This window comes from Oncorhynchus gorbuscha, linkage group LG17, assembly GCF_021184085.1.
Source record: "Oncorhynchus gorbuscha isolate QuinsamMale2020 ecotype Even-year linkage group LG17, OgorEven_v1.0, whole genome shotgun sequence".
In the NCBI taxonomy this organism is placed as follows: domain Eukaryota; kingdom Metazoa; phylum Chordata; class Actinopteri; order Salmoniformes; family Salmonidae; genus Oncorhynchus; species Oncorhynchus gorbuscha.
This window is the reverse complement of record NC_060189.1, coordinates 46,249,236-46,269,989: the sequence shown is the minus strand read 5'-3', so window position 1 is coordinate 46,269,989 and position 20,754 is coordinate 46,249,236. Positions and strand designations below refer to the sequence as shown.

Below are 20,754 nucleotides of genomic sequence, written 5' to 3'. Positions count from 1 at the left end.
TCACCGTGCTGTGTCTTTGTATCGCCCTGTCGTGTCGTGTTTCCCTCAGATGCTGCGTGGTGAGCAGGTGTCTGAGTCTGCTACGGTCAAGTGCCTTCCCGAGGCAACCTGCAGTTCATTATCGAGTCTCCAGTCAGTTCTCGTGATTACGAGTGAAATTGTTTCTTATGCTTTATTTACCGCTCCGATTTGTCTAGGAGTATTGCTATTTCCTTAAACTGGATTAAAGACTGTTTTCGCCAAGTCGCTTTTGGGTCCTCATTCACCTGCATAACAGAAGGATCCGACCAAAGAATGGACCCAGCGACTACAGACGCTCGTAACACTGCCGTCGAGATCCAAGGAGCCATGCTCGGCAGACACGAGCAGGAATTGTCTGCTGCTCGTCATGCCATGGAGAACCTGGCCGCTCAGGTTTCCGACCTCTCTGGACAGTTCCAGAGTCTTCGTCTCGTGCCACCTGTTACTTCCTGGTCTGCCGAGCCTCCGGAACCTAGGGTTAATAACCCACCTTGCTACTCCGGGCAGCCCAAGGAGTGCCGCTCCTTTCTCACCCAGTGTGATATTGTGTTCTCTCTCAACCCAACACATACTCTAGAGAGAGAGCTCGGGTTGCTTACGTCATTTCACTCCTGACTGGCCGGGCTCGAGAGTGGGGCACAGCTATCTGGGAGGCAAGGGCTGATTGTTCAAACAATTACCAGAACTTTAAAGAGGAGATGATTCAGGTTTTTGACCGTTCAGTTTTTGGTAGGGAGGCTTCTAGGGCCCTGGCTTCCCTATGCCAAGGTGATCGATCCATAACGGATTACTCTATAGAGTTTCGCACTCTTGCTGCCTCTAGTGACTGGAACGAGCCGGGCGCTGCTCGCTCGTTTTCTGGAGGGACTCCACGCAGTGGTCAAAGATGAGATTCTCTCCCGGGAGGTTCCTTCCAGTGTGGACTCTTTGATTGCTCTCGCCATCCGCATAGAACGACGGGTAGATCTTCGTCACCAAGCTCGTGGAAGAGAGCTCGCGTCAACGGTGTTTTCCTGCTCCGCATCGCAACCATCTCCCTCCTCTGGCTCAGAGACTGAGCCCATGCAGCTGGGAGGTATTCACATCTCGACTAAGGAGAGGGAACGGAGGATCACCAACCGCCTGTGCCTCTATTGCGGATTTGATGGACATTTTGTCAATTCATGTCCAGTAAAAGCCAGAGCTCATCAGTAAGCGGAGGGCTACTGGTGAGCGCTACTACTCAGGTCTCTCCATCTAGATCCTGTACTACTATGTCGGTCCATCTACGCTGGACCGGTTCGGGTGCTACATGCAGTGCCTTGATAGACTCTGGGGCTGAGGGTTGTTTCATGGACGAAGCATGGGCTCGGAAACATGACATTCCTTTCAGACAGTTAGACAAGCCTACGCCCATGTTCGCCTTAGATGGTAGTCATCTCCCCAGTATCAGATATGAGACACTACCTTTAACCCTCACAGTATCTGGTAACCACAGTGAGACTATTTCTTTTTTGATTTTTCGTTCACCTTTTACACCTGTTGTTTTGGGTCATCCCTGGCTAGTATGTCATAATCCTTCTATTAATTGGTCTAGTAATTCTATCCTATCCTGGAACGTTTCTTGTCATGTGAAGTGTTTAATGTCTGCCATCCCTCCCATTTCTTCTGTCCCCACTTCTCAGGAGGAACCTGGCGATTTGACAGGAGTGCCGGAGGAATATCATGATCTGCGCACGGTCTTCAGTCGGTCCCGAGCCAACTCCCTTCCTCCTCACCGGTCGTATGATTGTAGTATTGATCTCCTTCCGGGGACCACTCCTCCTCGGGGTAGACTATACTCTCTGTCGGCTCCCGAACGTAAGGCTCTCGAGGATTATTTGTCTGTGTCTCTTGACGCCGGTACCATAGTGCCTTCTTCCTCTCCGGCCGGGGCGGGGTTTTTTTTTGTTAAGAAAAAGGACGGTACTCTGCGCCCCTGCGTGGATATCGAGGCTGAATGACATAACGGTTAAGAATCGTTATCCGCTTCCCCATATGTCATCAGCCTTCGAGATTCTGCAGGGAGCCAGGTGCTTTACTAAGTTGGACCTTCGTAACGCTTACCATCTCGTGCGCATCAGAGAGGGGGACGAGTGGAAAACGGCGTTTAACACTCCGTTAGGGCATTTTGAGTACCGGGTTCTGCCGTTTGGTCTCGCCAATGCGTCAGCTGTTTTTCAGGCATTAGTTAATGATGTTCTGAGAGACATGCTGAACATCTTTGTTTTTGTCTACCTTGACGATATCCTGATTTTTTCACCGTCACTCGAGATTCATGTTCAGCACGTTCGACGTGTTCTCCAGCGCCTTTTAGAGAATTGTCTCTACGTGAAGGCTGAGAAGTGCTCTTTTCATGTCTCCTCCGTTACTTTTCTCGGTTCCGTTATTTCCGCTGAAGGCATTCAGATGGATTCCGCTAAGGTCCAAGCTGTCAGTGAGTGGCCCGTTCCAAGGTCACGTGTCGAGTTGCAGCGCTTTCTAGGTTTCGCTAATTTCTATCGGCGTTTCATTCGTAATTTCGGTCAAGTTGCTGCCCCTCTCACAGCTCTTACTTCTGTCAAGACGTGTTTTAAGTGGTCCGGTTCCGCCCAGGAGCTTTTGATCTTCTAAAAGAACGTTTTACGTCCGCTCCTATCCTCGTTACTCCTGACGTCACTAGACAATTCATTGTCGAGGTTGACGCTTCAGAGGTAGGCGTGGGAGCCATTCTATCCCAGCGCTTCCAGTCTGACGATAAGGTTCATCCTTGCGCTTATTTTCTCATCGCCTGTCGCCATCTGAACGCAACTATGATGTGGGTAACCGCGAACTGCTCGCCATCCGCTTAGCCCTAGGCGAATGGCGACAGTGGTTGGAGGGGGCGACCGTTCCTTTTGTCGTTTGGACAGACCATAAGAACCTTGAGTACATACGTTCTGCCAAACGACTTAATGCTCGTTAAGCTCGTTGGGCGTTATTTTTCGCTCGTTTCGAGTTTGTGATTTCTTACCGTCCGGGTAGCAAGAACACCAAGCCTAATGCCTTATCCCGTCTTTTTAGTTCTTCTGTGGCTTATACTGATCCCGAGGGGATTCTTCCTTATGGGCGTGTTGTCGGGTTGACAGTCTGGGGAATTGAAAGACAGGTTAAGCAAGCACTCACGCACACTGCGGCGCCGCGCGCTTGTCCTAGTAACCTTCTTTTCGTTCCTGTTTCCACTCGTCTGGCTGTTCTTCAGTGGGCTCACTCTGCCAAGTTAGCTGGTCATCCCGGTGTTCGAGGCACTCTTGCTTCTGTTCGCCAGCGCTTTTGGTGGCCGACTCAGGAGCGTGACACGCGCCGTTTCGTGGCTGCTTGTTCGGACTGCGCGCAGACTAAGTCAGGTAACTCTCCTCCTGCCGGTCGTCTCAGACCGCTCCCCATTCCTTCTCGACCATGGTCTCACATCGCCCTAGACTTCATTACCGGTCTGCCTTTGTCTGCGGGAAGACTGTGATTCTTACGGTTGTCGATAGGTTCTCTAAGGCGGCACATTTCATTCCTCTCGCTAAACTTCCTTCCGCTAAGGAGACGGCACAAATCATCATCGAGAATGTGTTCAGAATTCATGGCCTCCCGTTAGACGCCGTTTCAGACAGAGGTCCGCAATTCACGTCACAGTTTTGGAGGGAGTTCTGTCGTTTGATTGGTGCGTCCGTCAGTCTCTCTTCCGGGTTTCATCCCCAGTCTAACGGTCAAGCAGAGAGGGCCAATCAGACGATTGGTCGCATACTACGCAGCCTTTCTTTCAGAAACCCTGCGTCTTGGGCAGAACAGCTCCCTGGGCAGAATACGCTCACAACTCGCTTCCTTCGTCTGCTACCGGGTTATCTCCGTTTCAGAGTAGTCTGGGTTACCAGCCTCCTCTGTTCTCATCCCAGCTTGCCGAGTCCAGCGTTCCCTCCGCTCAAGCGTTTGTCCAACGTTGTGAGCGCACCTGGAGGAGGGTGAGGTCTGCACTTTGCCGTTACAGGGCACAGACTGTGAGAGCCGCCAATAAACGTAGGATTAAGAGTCCAAGGTATTGTTGCGGCCAGAGAGTGTGGCTTTCCACTCGCAACCTTCCTCTTACGACAGCTTCTCGTAAGCTGACTCCATGGTTCATTGGTCCGTTCCGTGTCTCCCAGGTCGTCAATCCTGTCGCTGTGCGACTGCTTCTTCCGCGACATCTTCGTCGCGTCCATCCTGTCTTCCATGTCTCCTGTGTCAAGCCCTTTCTTCGCACCCCCGTTCGTCTTCCCTCCCCCTCCCGTCCTTGTCGAGAGCGCACCTATTTACAAGGTACGTAGGATCATGGACATGCGTTCTCGGGGACGGGGTCACCAATACTTAGTGGATTGGGAGGGTTACGGTCCTGAGGAGAGGAGTTGGGTCCCGTCTCGGGACGTGCTGGACCGTTCACTGATTGATGATTTCCTCCGTTGCCGCCAGGATTCCTCCTCGAGTGCGCCAGGAGGCGCTCGGTGAGTGGGGGGGTACTGTCATGTTTTGTCTTATATTGTCTTGTCATTTTGCTTTTCCTTCTGTTCGTTTTCCCCTGCTGGTCTTTTTAGGTTCGTTCCCCTTTTTCTCTCTCCCTTCCTCTCTCTCTTCTCTCTATCGTTCCGTTCCTGCTCCCAGCTGTTCCTATTCCCCTAATCAATCATTTAGTCTTCCCACACCTGTTCCCTATCTTTTCCCCTGATTAGAGTCCCTATTTCTCCCCTTGTTTTCCGTTTCTGTCCTGTCGGATCCTTGTATACTGTTCACCGTGCTGTGTCTTTGTATCGCCCTGTCGTGTCGTGTTTCCCTCAGATGCTGCGTGGTGAGCAGGTGTCTGAGTCTGCTACGGTCAAGTGCCTTCCCGAGGCAACCTGCAGTTCATTATCGAGTCTCCAGTCAGTTCTCGTGATTACGAGTGAAATTGTTTCTTATGCTTTATTTACCGCTCCGATTTGTCTAGGAGTATTGCTATTTCCTTAAACTGGATTAAAGACTCTGTTTTCGCCAAGTCGCTTTTGGGTCCTCATTCACCTGCATAACAGTATTTCTGAATTTGGCGCTCTGCAATCTCACTGGATGTTGGCTAGGTGGGACACCCTTTCACTTCAGCAGTGATAAATTCATGAACTTCTTTGACGAAAAGTGCATGATCATTAGAAAGCAAATTACAGACTCCTCTTTAAATCTGCGTATTTCTCCAAAGCTCAGTTGTCCTGAGTCTGCACAACACTGCCAGGACCTAGGATTAAGGGAGACACTATCATTCTTTAATCCTATATCTCTCGACACACTGATGAAACCTTATGGCTGCATACTGGACCCTATTCCAACTAAACTACTGAAAGAGCTGCTTCCTGTGCTTGGCCCTCCTATGTTGAACATAATAAATGGCTCCCTATCCACCAGATGTGTACCAAAGCCTATCTTGAAAAAGCCAAACCTTGACCCAGGAAAAATAAAAAAACTAAATTGGCCTATATCGAATCTCCCATTCCTGTCAAAACATTTTTGTTAAAAGCAACTCACTGCCTTACTGAAGACAAACAATGTATACGAAACTGTTCAGTCTGATTTATGACCCCATCATAGCACTGAGACTGCACTCATGAAGGTGGTAAATGACCTTTTAATGGCGTCAGACCAAGGCTCTGCATCTGACCTCGTGCTCCTAGACCTTATTGCTACTTTTGATACCATCGATCACCACATCATTTTGGAGAGATTGGAAACCCAAATTGGCCTACACGGACAAGCTCTGGCCTGGTTAAGATCTTATCTGTCGGAAATATATCAGTTTGTCTCTGTGGATGGTTTGTCCTCTGAGAAATCAACTGTAAATTTCTGTGTTCCTCAAGGTTCTGTTTTAAGACCACTATTGTTTTCACAATATATTTTACCTCTTGGTGATGTCATTCAGAAACATAATGTAACTTTCACTGCTATGCGGATGATACACAGCTGTACATTTCTTTGAAACATGGTGAAGGCCCAAAATTGCCCTCCCTGGAAGTCTGTGTTTCAGACATTTGGAAGTGGATGGCGGCAAATGTTGTACTTTTATACTCGGACAAAACAAAGATGCTTGTTCTAGGTCCCAAGAAACAAAATATCTTCTGTTGGATCAAACAATTAATATTGATGGTTGTACAGTCGTCTCAAATAAAACTGTGAAGGACATTGGCGTTACTCTGGACCCTGATCTCTCTTTTGACGAACATATCAAGACTGTTTCAAGGATATCTTTTTAACATTGCAAAAATCTGAAACTTTGTCCAAAAATGATGCAGAAAAATTCCTCCATGCTTTTGTCACTTCTAGATTAGACGACTGCAATGCTCTACTTTCTAGCTACCCGGATAAAGCACTAAATAAACTTCACTTTGTGCTAAACACGCCTGCTCGAATCTTGAATAGAACCATATCATATTACTCCAGTGCTAGCCTATCTACACTGGCTTCCTGTTAAGGCTAGGGCTGATTTCAAGGTTTTACTGCTAACCTACAAAGCTTTACATGGGCTTGCTCCTACCTATTTATCCGATTTGGTTGTGCCATACATACCTACACGTACGCTACGGTCACAAGACGCAGGCCTCCTTACTATCCCTAGAATTTCTAAGCAAACAGATGGAGGCAGGGCTTTCTCCTATTCTCCATTTTCATGGAATGGTCTGCCTATCCATGTGAGAGACGCAGACTCGGTCTCGACCTTTGAGTCTTTATTGAAGACTCATCTCTTCAGTAGGTCCTATGATTGAGTGTAGTCTGGCCCAGGGGTGTGAAGGTGAACGGAAAGGCACTGCAGCAACGAACTGCACTTGCTGTCTCTGTCTGGCCGGTTCCCCTCTCTCCACTGGGATTCTCTGCCTCTAACCCTATTACGGGAGCTGAGTCACTGGCTTACTGGTGCTCTTCCATGCCGTCCCTAGCAGGGGTGCGTCACTTGAGTGGGTTGATTCACTGATTTGGTCTTCACTGATTTGGCGCCCCCCTTGGGTACGTGCCGTGGGGATTATCTTCGTAGGCTATACTCCGCCGTAGGCTATACTCCGCCATATCTTTGACGATATCTCTCTAGTGGTGTGAGGGCTGTGCTTTGGCAATGTGGGTGGGGTTATATCCTGCCTGGTTGGACAGGGCCACAGTGTCTCCCAACCCCTCCTGTCTCAGCCTCCAGTAATTATGCTGCAATAGTTTATGTGTCGGAGGGCTAGGGTTAGTCTGTTATATCTGGAGTATTTCTCCTGTCTTATCCGGTGTCCTGTGCGAATTTAATTGTTCTCTCTCTCTCTCTTTTCTCTCTTCTCTCGATGGACCTAAGCCCTAGGACCATGCCTCAGAACTACCTGACCTGATGACTCCTTGCTGTCCCCAGTCCACTTGGTCATGCTGCTGCTCCAGTTTCAACTCTTCTGCCTGCGGCTATGGAACCCTAACCTGTTCACCGGAAGTGCTACCGCATCTGCTGTCTCTAACTCTGAATGATCGGCTATGAAAAGCCAACTGACATTTACTCCTGAGGTGCTGACCTGTTGCACCCTCTACAACCACTGTAAGTATTGTTATTTGACCCTGATGGTCATCTATGAACGTTTGAAAATCTTGGCCATGTACTGTTATAATCTCCACCTGGCACAGCCAGAAGAGGACTGGCCACCCCTCAGAGCCTGGTTCCTCTCTAGGTTTCTTCCTAGGTTCCTGTCTTTCTAGGGAGTTTTTCCTAGCAACCGTGCTTCTACATCTGCATTGCTTGCTGTTTGGAGTTTTAGACTGGGTTTCTGTAGAGCACTTGGTGACATCGGCTGATGTAAAAAAGGGCTTTGTAAATACATTTGATTGATATGTGTGTGGCATTATGGTACATGTTGAGGTAAACATATCTATCCTGTTGCCACATGTTGTATGTTGACTTTCTTGTCCAGGAACAATTGCCTGTTGGGAAATAAATCAAGTGTATCAAGTTGAATGGAATGGACGTACCTGAGTTTGGCTCAGCTTGATGCTCTGGATGTGGGGGGAATATGAGGACGCTGTCCTTCCTATAGACCCCCTTTAAAGAGCCCTGGTGGACACCCAACCCCAAAACCTGAATGAAAGGACATCACTATTAAAGGGACCGTTCATATAAATGACTAAAATTACTTATTTTACCTTGAGAGATATTTAATGTGTCAGAAGAGAGAGCAATTCAACAGTGGAGTTTTGTTTACTTGGCCATTTTAAAGGGACTGATTAGACCACAGAATATTAAATCACAAAACAAAGAGTGTGAATGAATCCAAGGTAGCATGCTAATATTGCTTATGCTAATAGAGGCCATGAAGTATACAACCCTAGAGAGTGGATCATCTTAATATCACAATACCCATAGCTTATTTAATGGAAACATAAGTAATTTAATGATTGGGTAAATTGTCCCTTTTCACTGATAAACACTATATATTTAGGCATAGGCACCCTTATCTCCCTACCAAGAACCATGAACTAATGCTTAATTAACTATTAATAGTGCTTATGTCACTCTTAACACCCATCTGCTTTGATGCGTATTTAAAAGGTCAGTGGTCAAGGGTGCCAAATATCACATCATAGCAGTTACTTCCTGTGTTGCAAAACTGTTGCAAAACTAACTTCCACCGGGCACACAATGTTCTTTTTTAGACCGTATAAAAAAAAAAACTGGTTGTGGGTCAGGGCATATGTCCCAAATAGAACCCTAGTCTATTGTGCACTACTTTTGACCAGAGTCATGTGTGCACTGGTGAAAAGTAGTGCACTAAATAGGGAGCCGTTTGTGAAACAGAACGGGTAGTGTTAGTATCATATGCTCGTATGACTACTGACCTGGTAAGAGAGCACCCCATGGGCCGATGTGTTTATAAATAATGAGTTTTCTATGAATCCCTCCACTGTCGGAAGGAAGACGAGTTTAAATGAGGCCTTCCCTCGGGGTGGGATTACCTGAAAGCAGACAGGACACGGGGTCAGGGTTCACCGAAGGCAACGACTATGTTACAATGTCCATACTAGCATGACTTCATACATGACTTCACTCTCAGTGGTATGCTGGTGAGCACACAACTTCCAACACTTTATATATATTTGTTCTTAAGTCAGTTATGAACAAATTCTTATCTACAATGACGGCCTACCCCGGCCAAACCCGGACGACGCTGGGCATATTGTGCGCCGCCCTATGGGACTGCCAATCACAGCCGGATGTGATACAGCCTGGATTCGAACCAGGGACTGTAGTGACACCTCTTGCACTGAGATGCAGTGCCTTAGACCGCTGCCCCACTTGGGAGCGCAGAGCTCAGCATATTGAAGAATCATGCTGAGAATGAGGCCTTGTGTGAATGAATCGTGAGCTAATTTCAACGTGAAATCGATAGGAGAAAGTGTGATATGCAATGTTGTAACATGCACTGTCGTCAGAGTGTGATGCAATGCTGTTGTGCTTGGTATACTTTCTAAGCAGAGCAGGGAAATTCTGTGGGTTTCAATGGCAGTTTGAGAGTTTAAATAGCTGTACTGGTGGCCCAAGGGACTGACATGAGAAAGAGGGGGGAGTAGAGAGAAGAGAGAGCAGAGAAAAACAGTGTGAGTGAGAAAGGAGAGAGAGAGAGAGCGCGAGGGAGAGAAACAAACAGAGAGAAAGAGGAGAGGGAAGCAAAATAGAGATTGTAGGGAGAAGTTGGATGAACGTGGGTGTGGTTGAGTGAGAGAGGGAGAGGGTGTCTGAGTGAAGGAAGGGCACACACACACACACTCACCCTTCTGTGGAACGAAGGCATGTGAAAATGTCTGCTGGATGTAAACATTGACAGCAATGTCACTGGGAGTTCCTGGCTGGGGTTGTGTATGTATATGGTTTCAGCTCTTGGCAGCCCCAGTGGCCTAGAGAGATAGAGATGGAGAGAGATGGACATAACAAGCACCACTCATTGTTCTATCCAGGCATTGTAAACATCAAGCTATACTGAACAAAAATATAAAAGCAACATGCAACAATTTGAAGGGGCATGGATCAGAAAACCAGTCAGTATCTGGTGTGACCACCATTTGCCTCATGCAGTGAGACATCTCCCTTGCATAGAGCTGATCAGGCTGTTGATGGTGGCCTGTGCAATGTTGTCCCAATCCTCTTCTGTGAAGTTATTGGATGTTGGCGGGAACTAGAACACATCGATCCAGAGCCTCGTAGACGTTGAACCAGAGCATTCCAAACATGCTCAATGGTTGATATGTCTGGTGAGTATGCCGGCCATGGAAAAACTGGGACAATTTTAGCTTCCAAGAATTGTGTACAGATTCTTGCGACATGGAGCCGTGCGTTATCATGCTGAAACATGAGGGGATGGCGGTGGATGAATGGCACGACAATGGACCTCGTCATGGCATCTCTGTGCATTTAAATTGCTATCGATAAAATGCAAATTGTGTTCATTGTCTGTAGCTTATGCCGGCCCATACCATAACCTCCCCGTCACCAACGTCGACATCAGCTAGCCGCTCGCCCACACATGTGGTTTACGGTTGTGAGTACGGTTGGACGTACTGCCAAATTCTCTAAAACGACATTGGAGGCAGCTTATGGTAGAGAAATTAACATTCAATTATCTGGCAAAAGCTCTGGCGGACATTCCTGCAGTCGGCATGCCAATTGCACGCTTCCCTCAAAACTTGAGACATCTGTGGCATTGTGTTGTGTGACAAAGCTGCACATTTTTTTGTATATTTTATTGTCCCAAGCACAAGGTGCACCTGTTTAATGATCATACTGTTTAATCAGTGTAAAATACTTTCTAGCATTCAGACATCGACATTTGTAAACTACTATAAAACTAACTTTTGTTTAAGTACAATTTAGACATTGCTACACCATTTGCAGTTTTACCATGATTACATTCTAGTTACCACTGTAGTTACAGAGTAATTTCAGGGCATAACTGTGCGACTCAATGCAAAGTGTTTCCGGTTGTGTCAACATTGACATAGCATCAACGCATGAGGTAGAACTGTCCCTTAATAGTAATGTTTCCTCTAGGTAGGATCAGCTTCCCCTCCTCCAATTCTAACCTTAACCATTTGTGGAAGAAATTCAAAATTGACTCAAGATCTGTGTCTGGGGGCAACTTCACCCTACAACAACATTTAGCTGATGACAAGTTAACACTTCCTGGAAACGAGGAAGGCACCTTTGCTCATCTGACACTTCTCTGGGGCCGACATCAAAGGAGTTCAAATCAACCAAAAAAACAAACTGAGCGCAAGCTGGTATTAAAAGTTCTATGGTGACCTTTGGAGCTACGCTTAGCGCTCTCTGTTTAGCCTTTTAATATTTTGATGTGTTTGTAATAAAAAGGGGGACTAGCAACATAGTCACCACAGTGTCACCACAGTTCTGTAAATGTCACTCTTAAAGGCTAGGTTTGCAGATAAAAAAGTAAATAGCTGCAGGTGCAAGCTTTCCTCATTCTAGTGTCATCATAACCACAAGCAAAACATACATGTACGTGATAGTAACCTTTAGAGCTACTGTACAATGTGAAGTCATTGGATAGGTCAAACTCAATTTCCTAACGTTATTAAGTTAAACAGATACAGTTGAAGTCGGAAGTTTACATACACTCAGGTTGGAGTCATTAAAAACTGATTTTTCAACCACTCCACTAATTTCTTGTAAACAAACTATAGTTTTGGCAAGTTGGTTAGGACATCTACTTTGTGCACGATACATGTAATCTTTCCAACAATTGTTTACAGACAGATTATTTCACTTATAAATCACTGTATCACAAGTCCAGTGGGTCAGAAGTTTACATACACTAAGTTGACTATGCCTTTAAACAGCTTGGAAAATTCCAGAAGATTATGTCATGGCTTTAGAAGCTTCTGATAGGCTAATTGACATAATTTGAGTCAATTGGAGGTGTACCTGTGGATGTATTTCAAGGCCTACCTTCAAACTCAGTGCCTATTTGCTTGACATCATAGGAAAATCAAAAGAAATCAGCCAAGACCTCCGCAAGTCTGGTTCATCCTTTGGAGCCATTTCCAAACGCCTGAAGGTACCACGTTCATCTGTACAAACAATAGTATGCCACTATAAACACCATGGGACCACGCAGCCGTCATACCGCTCAGGAAGGAGACGCGTTCTGTCTCCTAGAGATGAACGTACTTTGGTGCGAAAAGTGCAAATTAAACCCAGAACCACAGCAAAGGACCTTGTGAAGATGCTGGAGGAAACAGGTACACAAGTATCTATATTCACAGTAAAACGAGTCCTATATCGACATAACCTGAAAGTCCTCTCAACAAGGAAGAAGCCACTGCTCCAAAACCGCCATAAAAAAGCCAGACTACGGTTTGCAAGTGCACATTGGGACAAAGATCGTACTTTTTGGAGAAATGTCCTCTGGTCTGATGAAACAAACATATTACTTTTTGGCCAAAATTACCATTGTTATGTTTGGAGGAAAAAGGGGGAGAATTGCACACCATCCCAACCGTGAAGCACGGGGATCGCAGCATCATGTTGTGGGGGTGCTTTGCTGCAGGAGGGACTGGTGCACTTCAAAAAATAGATGGCATTATGAGGAGGGAAATTATGTGGATGGAAAATGATGTGGATATATTGAAGCAACATCTCAAGACATCAGTCAGGAAGTTAAAGCTTGGTCGCAAATGGGTCTTCCAAATGGACAATGACCCCAAGCATACTTCCAAAGTTGTGGCAAAATGGCTTAAGGACAACAAAGTCAAGGTAGTGGAGTGGCCATCACAAAGCCCTGACCTCAATCCTCTAGAAAATTTGTGGGCAGAACTGAAAAAGCATGTGCGAGCAACGAGGCCTACACCAGCTCTGTCAGGAGGAATGGGCCAAAATTCACCCAAATTATTGTAGGAAGCTTGTGGAAGGCTACCCGAAACGTTTGACCCAAGTTAAACAATCTAAAGGCAATGCTACAAAATACTAGTTAAGTACATGTAAACTTCTGACCCACTGGGAATGTGATGAAAGAAATAAAAGCTGAAATAAATCATTCTCTCTACTATTATTCTGACATTTCACATTCTAAAATAAAGTGGTGATCTTGACTGACCTGGGATTTTTACTAGGATTAAATGTCAGGAATTGTGGAAAAACTGAGTTGAAATGTATTTGGCCAAGTTGTAAACTTCTGACTTCAACTGTAGATGTGTTTTAGCCTATTTTATAATTACATACATTTTATATAATCTATGTTTCCTCAAATCAATGCTGATGGCAATGACAAGAATTCCATCCACTTTGTGCGGAGCTACTGCCTGTCCTATCCACTCATAACACATGACTGGGGACCTGCATTGTAGTGGGGACAGGGGGTTTGTTGTGTGTTTAAACAACGGGATGACAGTAAATACTGCGAAAGTAGTGCACTACACATCGTGAATAGTGTGTCCATATGGCTCTGGTAAAAGTAGTGCATTATATAGGGAATAGGATGCCATTGGGCTCTGGTCAAAGTAGTGCACTATATAGGAAAGAGGGTGACATTTGGGACAAAAGTCAATAAGGGTCTCTTTGGGCATGCCTGGGTCCCTCTGCACTGCCAGGCAAACAGAGAGAGGAGGGTGTGCTAATGTTGCAAATCAACACTGTATATTGTCAGTGCTGAAATGACTGGGTCGTTGGGTTAGCCTAGTTAGCGAGAGGCTAGCAAGGCTAGTGGGCAGGGATGAGGTTGTGTTTAACACCTTGCGCTGGTGTGCTTGTGTTATGTTATGCCTGCTTTGCTTGATGCCACTGTGGCAAAACAAGGGCGTGGGATTTTAATGTTTAAACAATTCAGTCATATAGCAACCGTTGTCTGTAGCAATAAGGTATGGATGAGGATACATCCTAGGTCGGACCTAGTGTTTCCTAGTTCGTTCATTATAATCTACACCCAAAGTTTGGGAATGGGGTATTTCTCAGATGTAGCAACATAACTAATTAACAAATAAGATATCTTGGACACTTGGACCAATAGATAAAGAAAATGAAATGGGAAATAAACGTAGACCTTGGGGGGGTCTGTTGAATGTGGCTCAAAAGAATGAATAGATATATGTCATAGGAAACATTTTTTCAGCTGCAAATAGTAGCAGTGGGGACGGCTGTCCAAACACAACAAAGAGTCTGGCTAATCTGGTGGGAGCAAGGAGCCAAACAGCAGAGTTCTAAACCTTTCCCCTTGGGTCTGACCCTCTCTCTTATTCAGTCTCGGCTGATGGGAAGAGAGCTGCTCATGGTCGTCGCCTGTCTGTTCCTTTGGCTTCCTCTGCATTTAAAAGGCCCCTCTCCGCTTTATACAGAGAGCTTTTACACTTGTATGGCTTTTTATCATAACTTTCCATGGCTTTGCTTCTTCTTGGGGGCTTCCGGTGACATAATCCAGACAATGTTAGGTAAAGATTACAGATATTTTGTTGATTTTGTCATACGATGCTTTTCCAAATGCTTTTTCCACATTACTCTTATAACTGTCGGATTGTGATTTGGAGTCGGTGTCTTTTGCACCCATGTGTACTCGAAAACGAGGTGGTTGGTTATAGCAGCTCCAAACACGGGATTTATCAATGTCTTTACATTGGCTTATGTTTATGAATCCTTTTCTTCGAAACCAGGAAGTGAGAGAAAAACTCACTGTGTCCCAAACTCCAGCGATGGCGGCTGGAAGCGCAGCGGCCTTCCATTCTCCGGCACGTAGAACGAGGAGCTGGCGAAAGAAAGACAAAAAGAGAAGAACACATTTATATACACGTACGCCTATCACCTCAATGAGTTCCAATGGGACCTTATAATTTGAAACAAGTGAGCGCTTGGGCGACTTGGCAAATGTTGACTCTCCTGCCTAAAAATGCAGCCAGAGTGGTGGCGAAATTTAGACTCCTCTGTGAGACACTTGAGCGTGCTACTCATTAAAAAAATTGATTTGCAACGAAGAAAAAAGTGCATAACGTTTTAGAAAGTTTCCCGATGCCGTAATGAACATGCCCCTGCATTGCACTACAGGTGAGCGTCGGTGCACGCGGCAAAAACAACGAAGCCAATCGCCAGTGACACCGTTACAACAGAAAGTGGTAGTTTCTAATTCTGAGCTCAATAAGAATAGCTCTCGGACGTTAGACATCACACACATCTACTTCAGTTTCATATCTGAAACTCTAAACTATCAGAGTTCTGAATCCAATGTTGTCAAGGAGACTTCAATGTTGTAAAATTGGCGGGTGTATAGTATATTCGTTATGCATCTTATTTATCAAACGTAAATCGATTGTTACATATATCATATTTGACGATATCGTATTGATGTCGCAATATTATTTTTCCTTCATAGCTTGTTCCAAATATCTTTAATGTGATTGTTATGCAACAGGACAGTTAACACGCGCTACCTGCTAATTATCTATAGGCTATGTTTCAACTTGTCAATTTCCAATGATTTTCTAACAGTTTGAATTTAAGTGTATTCTGCCTCCTCATTAATTCACACAGAAGTAGTCCATTTCTGTCATGTTTTGTCTTATATTGTCTTGTCATTTTGCTTTCCCTTCTGTTCGTTTTCCCCCTGCTGGTCTTTTTAGGTTCGTTCCCTTTTTTCTCTCTCCCTCTCTCTCTCTCTTCTCTCTATCGTTCCGTTCCTGCCCCCAGCTGTTCCTATTCCCCTAATCATTCTGGGTGTCACGTAAACATCTGTCAGAGCAAAGATGTTATAATGAGGTGAAGGAATCGTTCACTAATCTTCGAATACACTTCCAGAAGTGAATGATCATTGACCCCCCTCCCCTTGAACATGCATACAACAAACGGACCAAAGTCATAGTCTCCTTTTATTATCTTTGGTTGACGTGAAAAAAACAAAAATGGCGGCGCGCACAAACTACCCATCGCCGGATTACTTTTGATTTTTTTAAGTGTTTTACTCAATTATTTCAATCAACTTTGAGCTAAACCTGTGATGTGATGAACTATAAATAGTAATTGCTATTAGCTAATTCATATTGTGGTTTCTGTCAGCCAAAAGTTCTCCAAATATGACCGCTTGTGTTATGTCAATCTTTTCTTAGTAAACGCTAGGACTAATGTAGCCTACATTTTCCGGTTTGGATGATTGTGTATACTGTGCTATTTCTGTGCGTGTCTGAACATTGCATCCAAAAATAAACTGGTCACATTCAGGACATAACTTTGTAAGGACTGTGTGCAAAATGTTTCTGTGAAAAAAATGCTGACTGTTGCGTTCTAAATAAACATTCTAATCACACTGGTTTAAGCATATGCTGTAGAATGATCAAACCCTTTTTTGGTACGTGTGAAAAGGTTAAATAGGGAGCTCATTTGTTTTCAGCAATTTTATCTGATCAAAACTTGTTTTCTTACGTGCTCTCGTTTCTCTGAAGCAGTGATCAATATTGTTTGGAACATCGAATCACAATACAATCTAAATATCAACTTGCAATACATATAGAATCATGAGAAACACGAGCATCGCAATACAGGTCCCTGGCAATTCCCAGCCCTACTGGGAAACCAAATGGGTGCACACACCTGATTCCACTAATCACATGGCTTGATGATGAGTTGATAAGTGGGATCAGGTAGGTTAGTGTGGTGTGCTATTGCCAGGGCAAAACCAAAACTGTGCATTGCGCACCCAGTTGGGTCACCAGGACCAGTATTGAGAAACACTGGGCCCTGGGCTATAAGTGAGTGGGCTGGAACATTGACAATTCCATGTACATCAGTTAGGGTAGTCTGTCTGAGACCATGGCACCATCCACCAGATCTAGGATCAGCTTTCCATCCCCTAATCCTATCCTTAACCATTTGTGGGGAAAATGCTTAACTGACCCAAGATCAGAGTTTAGGGCACATTCACCCTACTCCATCTACCCGAGACTGTGAGTGGGTTACATTGTCTTGTCACCTGCGTCAGACGGTCAGATTTGCGCTCTAAAAACTGATTTGTTGCACAAATAGAGATGAGTGGTTATGGTGAAAAAGAAGCTGATATGAGATAGAGGTAGCATTTTAAAAAAGAAACCCACACACAGCCTACAACATATTGTAATGGGAACTCGTTTAGTACACATGCACACACACCCTATCCCTTACTCTCTCACATCCACTCTCACCAAAAATCAACAAGTGAACATGTGCTTTCTCTCTCAATGACACACTATATGACGGCTAGTATGAGGTCATTTCTGCCAGCCTGCTGCGACCAGTGTGTTGTTTGTGGTGGCCGTGTGTGTGTGTGTCACGTCCCATCCTAATGAGCACTATGAAGGAGGGCTGCACAGCAGGGAGCCGGCAGCTGTAGTGTGTGAGGAGGAGAACCTGATCTGGCCCCGTTGACAGAGGGCCGACACAGCTGTTCAGTGAGTTGACAGCAGAGACAGAGATGGAACCCTAACTAGCTTTAACAATATAGGTGTAGATTGAGGGGTTCACAATGATACATGAAGTTGGCATGCTCAAGTATGCTGAAGTCAGAAAAGGGAGCTCTGGGTTTGAAGTGTGTCATCAACATCAACTCCAATCATCATCCAATAAAAACAGACCCAAGTATACATCAACAGAACACACATGGAAACTCAAAACGCAACACATGGGCTGAAAGACTACCCTACACACACACCCCTCCCTGGGTGATAAGAATCAAATCAACACATTGAGGAAGCCATGTTGGATGGCGAGGGTAAGCTGGAAGCTGGCGAGGTCTCTCCATCAGTTCCAGATTGTCAGTTTCCTGTCAAGCTTTCAACAGCTGGGATCCCGCCTCACATACTCAGGGAGGTGTGGGAGAGAGAGTTGACTACTACTGGGGACTTACTGGATTGTACAGTGTGTACAGATGTAACGAATGTTATGGACCGCAGAATGTTTGTATGTCTTTTTGGGTGGTGCCTGTTGAGGTGACTCATATCATAAAGCAGACCCGAAACACTGCTTGCTGTCCTTTCAGTTCTGGTGTCCTACACTGTCCCTCACTGAGTAACAGGCTACACTGGGCCCAACTTCCTGTAGGGATGAGCGATATATCGTGTGATGTCATGTGTCATATTTGGAATAGGTATTTTGTTTACTTTCTGAATTGACTGGAATTGAAATGGTACTGACCCCAACCCTGCTAATGATGGAAGCCAACAGTATAGGTTCCTAATGAGATATAATGGATTCGAGTGGAAGCTATATAAACTCAACGTGTCCAATAGAATCCAATCTATCGCACTTCATATCATTATCATGATAAACATTCAAATTATTATAATATGCATCTTCTGCCATAAAACCCTTGTCCTACTCCAGACTCATGTTCAAAAAGACGTGCATGTTAAAATGCCTTATTCTTCAATGGTCTGACACACGCTAACGCACACACCATTTTCCAAGAAAAAAAAGGAGACTGAACATATACCATCCCTGAAGCACGCTATCCCACCTGCACAGGTTCTGAATTTAGTTCAAACAGACTCTTTGCGGGTGGTTACGAGTTGAGAGGCATTGTACACTGGCAGCTTCCCCCAGTCATTAACGGAGAGAATAAAATAGGCCATGAATATATTCAGGCTAGGGGTGGTTATTCACATTATTAACAGCTTCTCATACCAGTCACCGCCAGCCAACTGCTGCCGCCGCTTATAGCATCCTAGGGATCTGCATCGCTGGCCTGCAATGCGGTGTGCTGTGTAGAGGTATAAAAGGACAACGGGAAAGGAAGGGAGGAGGGAGAGGTGAAGGGGAGAAAGTGCATGCTGTAGTCACAGGGCATTAAGTACATGAAGGGCTTGGAAAAAGCGAGGCTGTTTGCAGTGGATGTCGGACATTGTCTAAAAGGATTTGGAAGGACAAGCCTAAGAAATACACGGGCCTAATCAGTTCACACACAAACACCACTGATTTATAAACACAAACAAGATGGCTGATCTGAGGTAGATAATTACTATTAGCCAATAGCGGGCTTTTGTCTGTACATTTTTGTTGAAAGGCCAATAAATAAAACTGCCGCTGGCCAATTGTCCAGGAGAAGAATAAAAAAATCCATTACGAAATAATGCTTTATAGCCAATTAATGAATGGAAATATCAGTCTATGGAAATACATTTGACTGGTCATTCTTATCGGTCTATAGATGAATTAGTATCATTTATTGGAATTAAATTGGTGCGTGTGTACAGTATATTCATTATGTAAACTGTCTTATCACACGCATACAGATACAGAGCCTTTGAGTGGAAAATCTGTCAGATTGCGCAATAGCGCAAGGCCGGCACATTTCTGAAATGTCCTGTAAATTAAAACGTTGCCGGTCAAATGTCTGGCGCCACATTTCCCTAAACAAAACCCTGCTCCAAAGTGAGACAGGCGATGTCTTATGCGAGCTACATTCCTCCAAAAAAAAACACTGACTGATGAGTACCCAGTGAGTTAGGAGGCTTGCCACAGCCAGTGTCAAAAATATATAGCCTAGCACAGCCCAAGGCCATTCACTTTGCCAGCCTGATCCTAGAGATGAAATCAAAATGATGAAATCTACATACTGCCCTAAAGTTAACCTACTCACAACTAGCTTGCGGCATTAACGGCTACATTGACATCAAGCCACATGTAGACTATGGATGTACAACAAGGTACAAGCCAATGCTCGAAATCAACACAACCAGGACAACTAAAAACCAACACAACCAGGACTTGCAAGTTTTTGGTATGACAAAATAGGCTACATTGTTAATAACCCTTCAAGGTGGTCTTTAACATGTCCAGAGTGTGATCTAAACAGGATCTCATGATGAAGCTTTATGAGAATTGAGAACATAATGTGCAATCGACATGACACAGATGTACCTAGGCTACATGTATGAAAGAGGAAACAGAGAGCGGCTTGTGGCTTCCAGCCCTTATGATCTAGACTTATAGATGTCTGCTATAGGGTAGTGTCTGACAAGTACAGTCTTTGCTGAGACATGTTTTACAAAGCAGGAAAAATTGTTGCAGAATTTGCATGGAGTTGAAGGTTACAACAATTAATCTGTCATCCGGCGTAACAAGAAAGTTCAGCCATCTCCATTTTCACATAATCTGCTATTTGGCTAGAGGTAAAAATCTGTCGTTCTGCCCCCGAACAAGGCAGTTAACCCACCGTTCGTTCCTAGGCCGTCATTGAAAATAAGAATGTGTTCTTAACTGACTTGCCTAGTTAAATATGTTTGAAAAATAATAATGATTGGCCAAATCGGTGTCCAAAAATACAGATTTCCGATTGTTATGAAAACTTGAAATCGTCCCTAATTAAATCGGCCATTCCGATTATATCGGTCGACCTCTAATCTACACGTTCACATGGACAGTGTGAAGCTGTTGCTCAATATAAAATATAAACGCAACATTCAATAATTTCATTGATTTTACTGAGTTACAGTTCATATGAGGAAATCAGTCCATTGAAATTAATTCATTGGGCCCTAATCTATGGATTTCACATTACTGGGAATACAGATATGCATCTGTTGGTCACAGACACCTTCAAAAGAAAGTGGGCCTCAGGATCTCGTCACGGTATTTTGTGTATTCAAATTGCCATCGATAAAATACAATTGTGTTCATTGTCCGTAGCTTATGCCTGCCCATACCATAATCCCACCGCCACCATGGGGCACTTTGTTCAATGTTGACAT

At 44.7% G+C, this 20,754-nt stretch overlaps 1 protein-coding gene across 2 annotated transcripts in view; it reads right to left on the bottom strand.

The window, feature by feature from the left end:
* LOC124001259 (transmembrane protein 131-like) overlaps positions 1–20,754 on the bottom strand; it is a 68,991-nt gene that overhangs the window by 15,920 nt on the left and 32,317 nt on the right. Inside the window, exons 4-7 of one of the 2 annotated variants that reach the window (XM_046307912.1) lie at positions 14,721–14,792; positions 9,819–9,942; positions 8,887–9,003; positions 8,023–8,128 (exon numbers count right to left, since the gene is read on the bottom strand). In XM_046307912.1, the coding sequence (XP_046163868.1) occupies positions 8,023–8,128; positions 8,887–9,003; positions 9,819–9,942; positions 14,721–14,792 (419 nt within the window). The remainder of the gene's footprint in view (positions 1–8,022; positions 8,129–8,886; positions 9,004–9,818; positions 9,943–14,720; positions 14,793–20,754) is intronic. The other variant, XM_046307913.1, reaches the window with a different exon arrangement.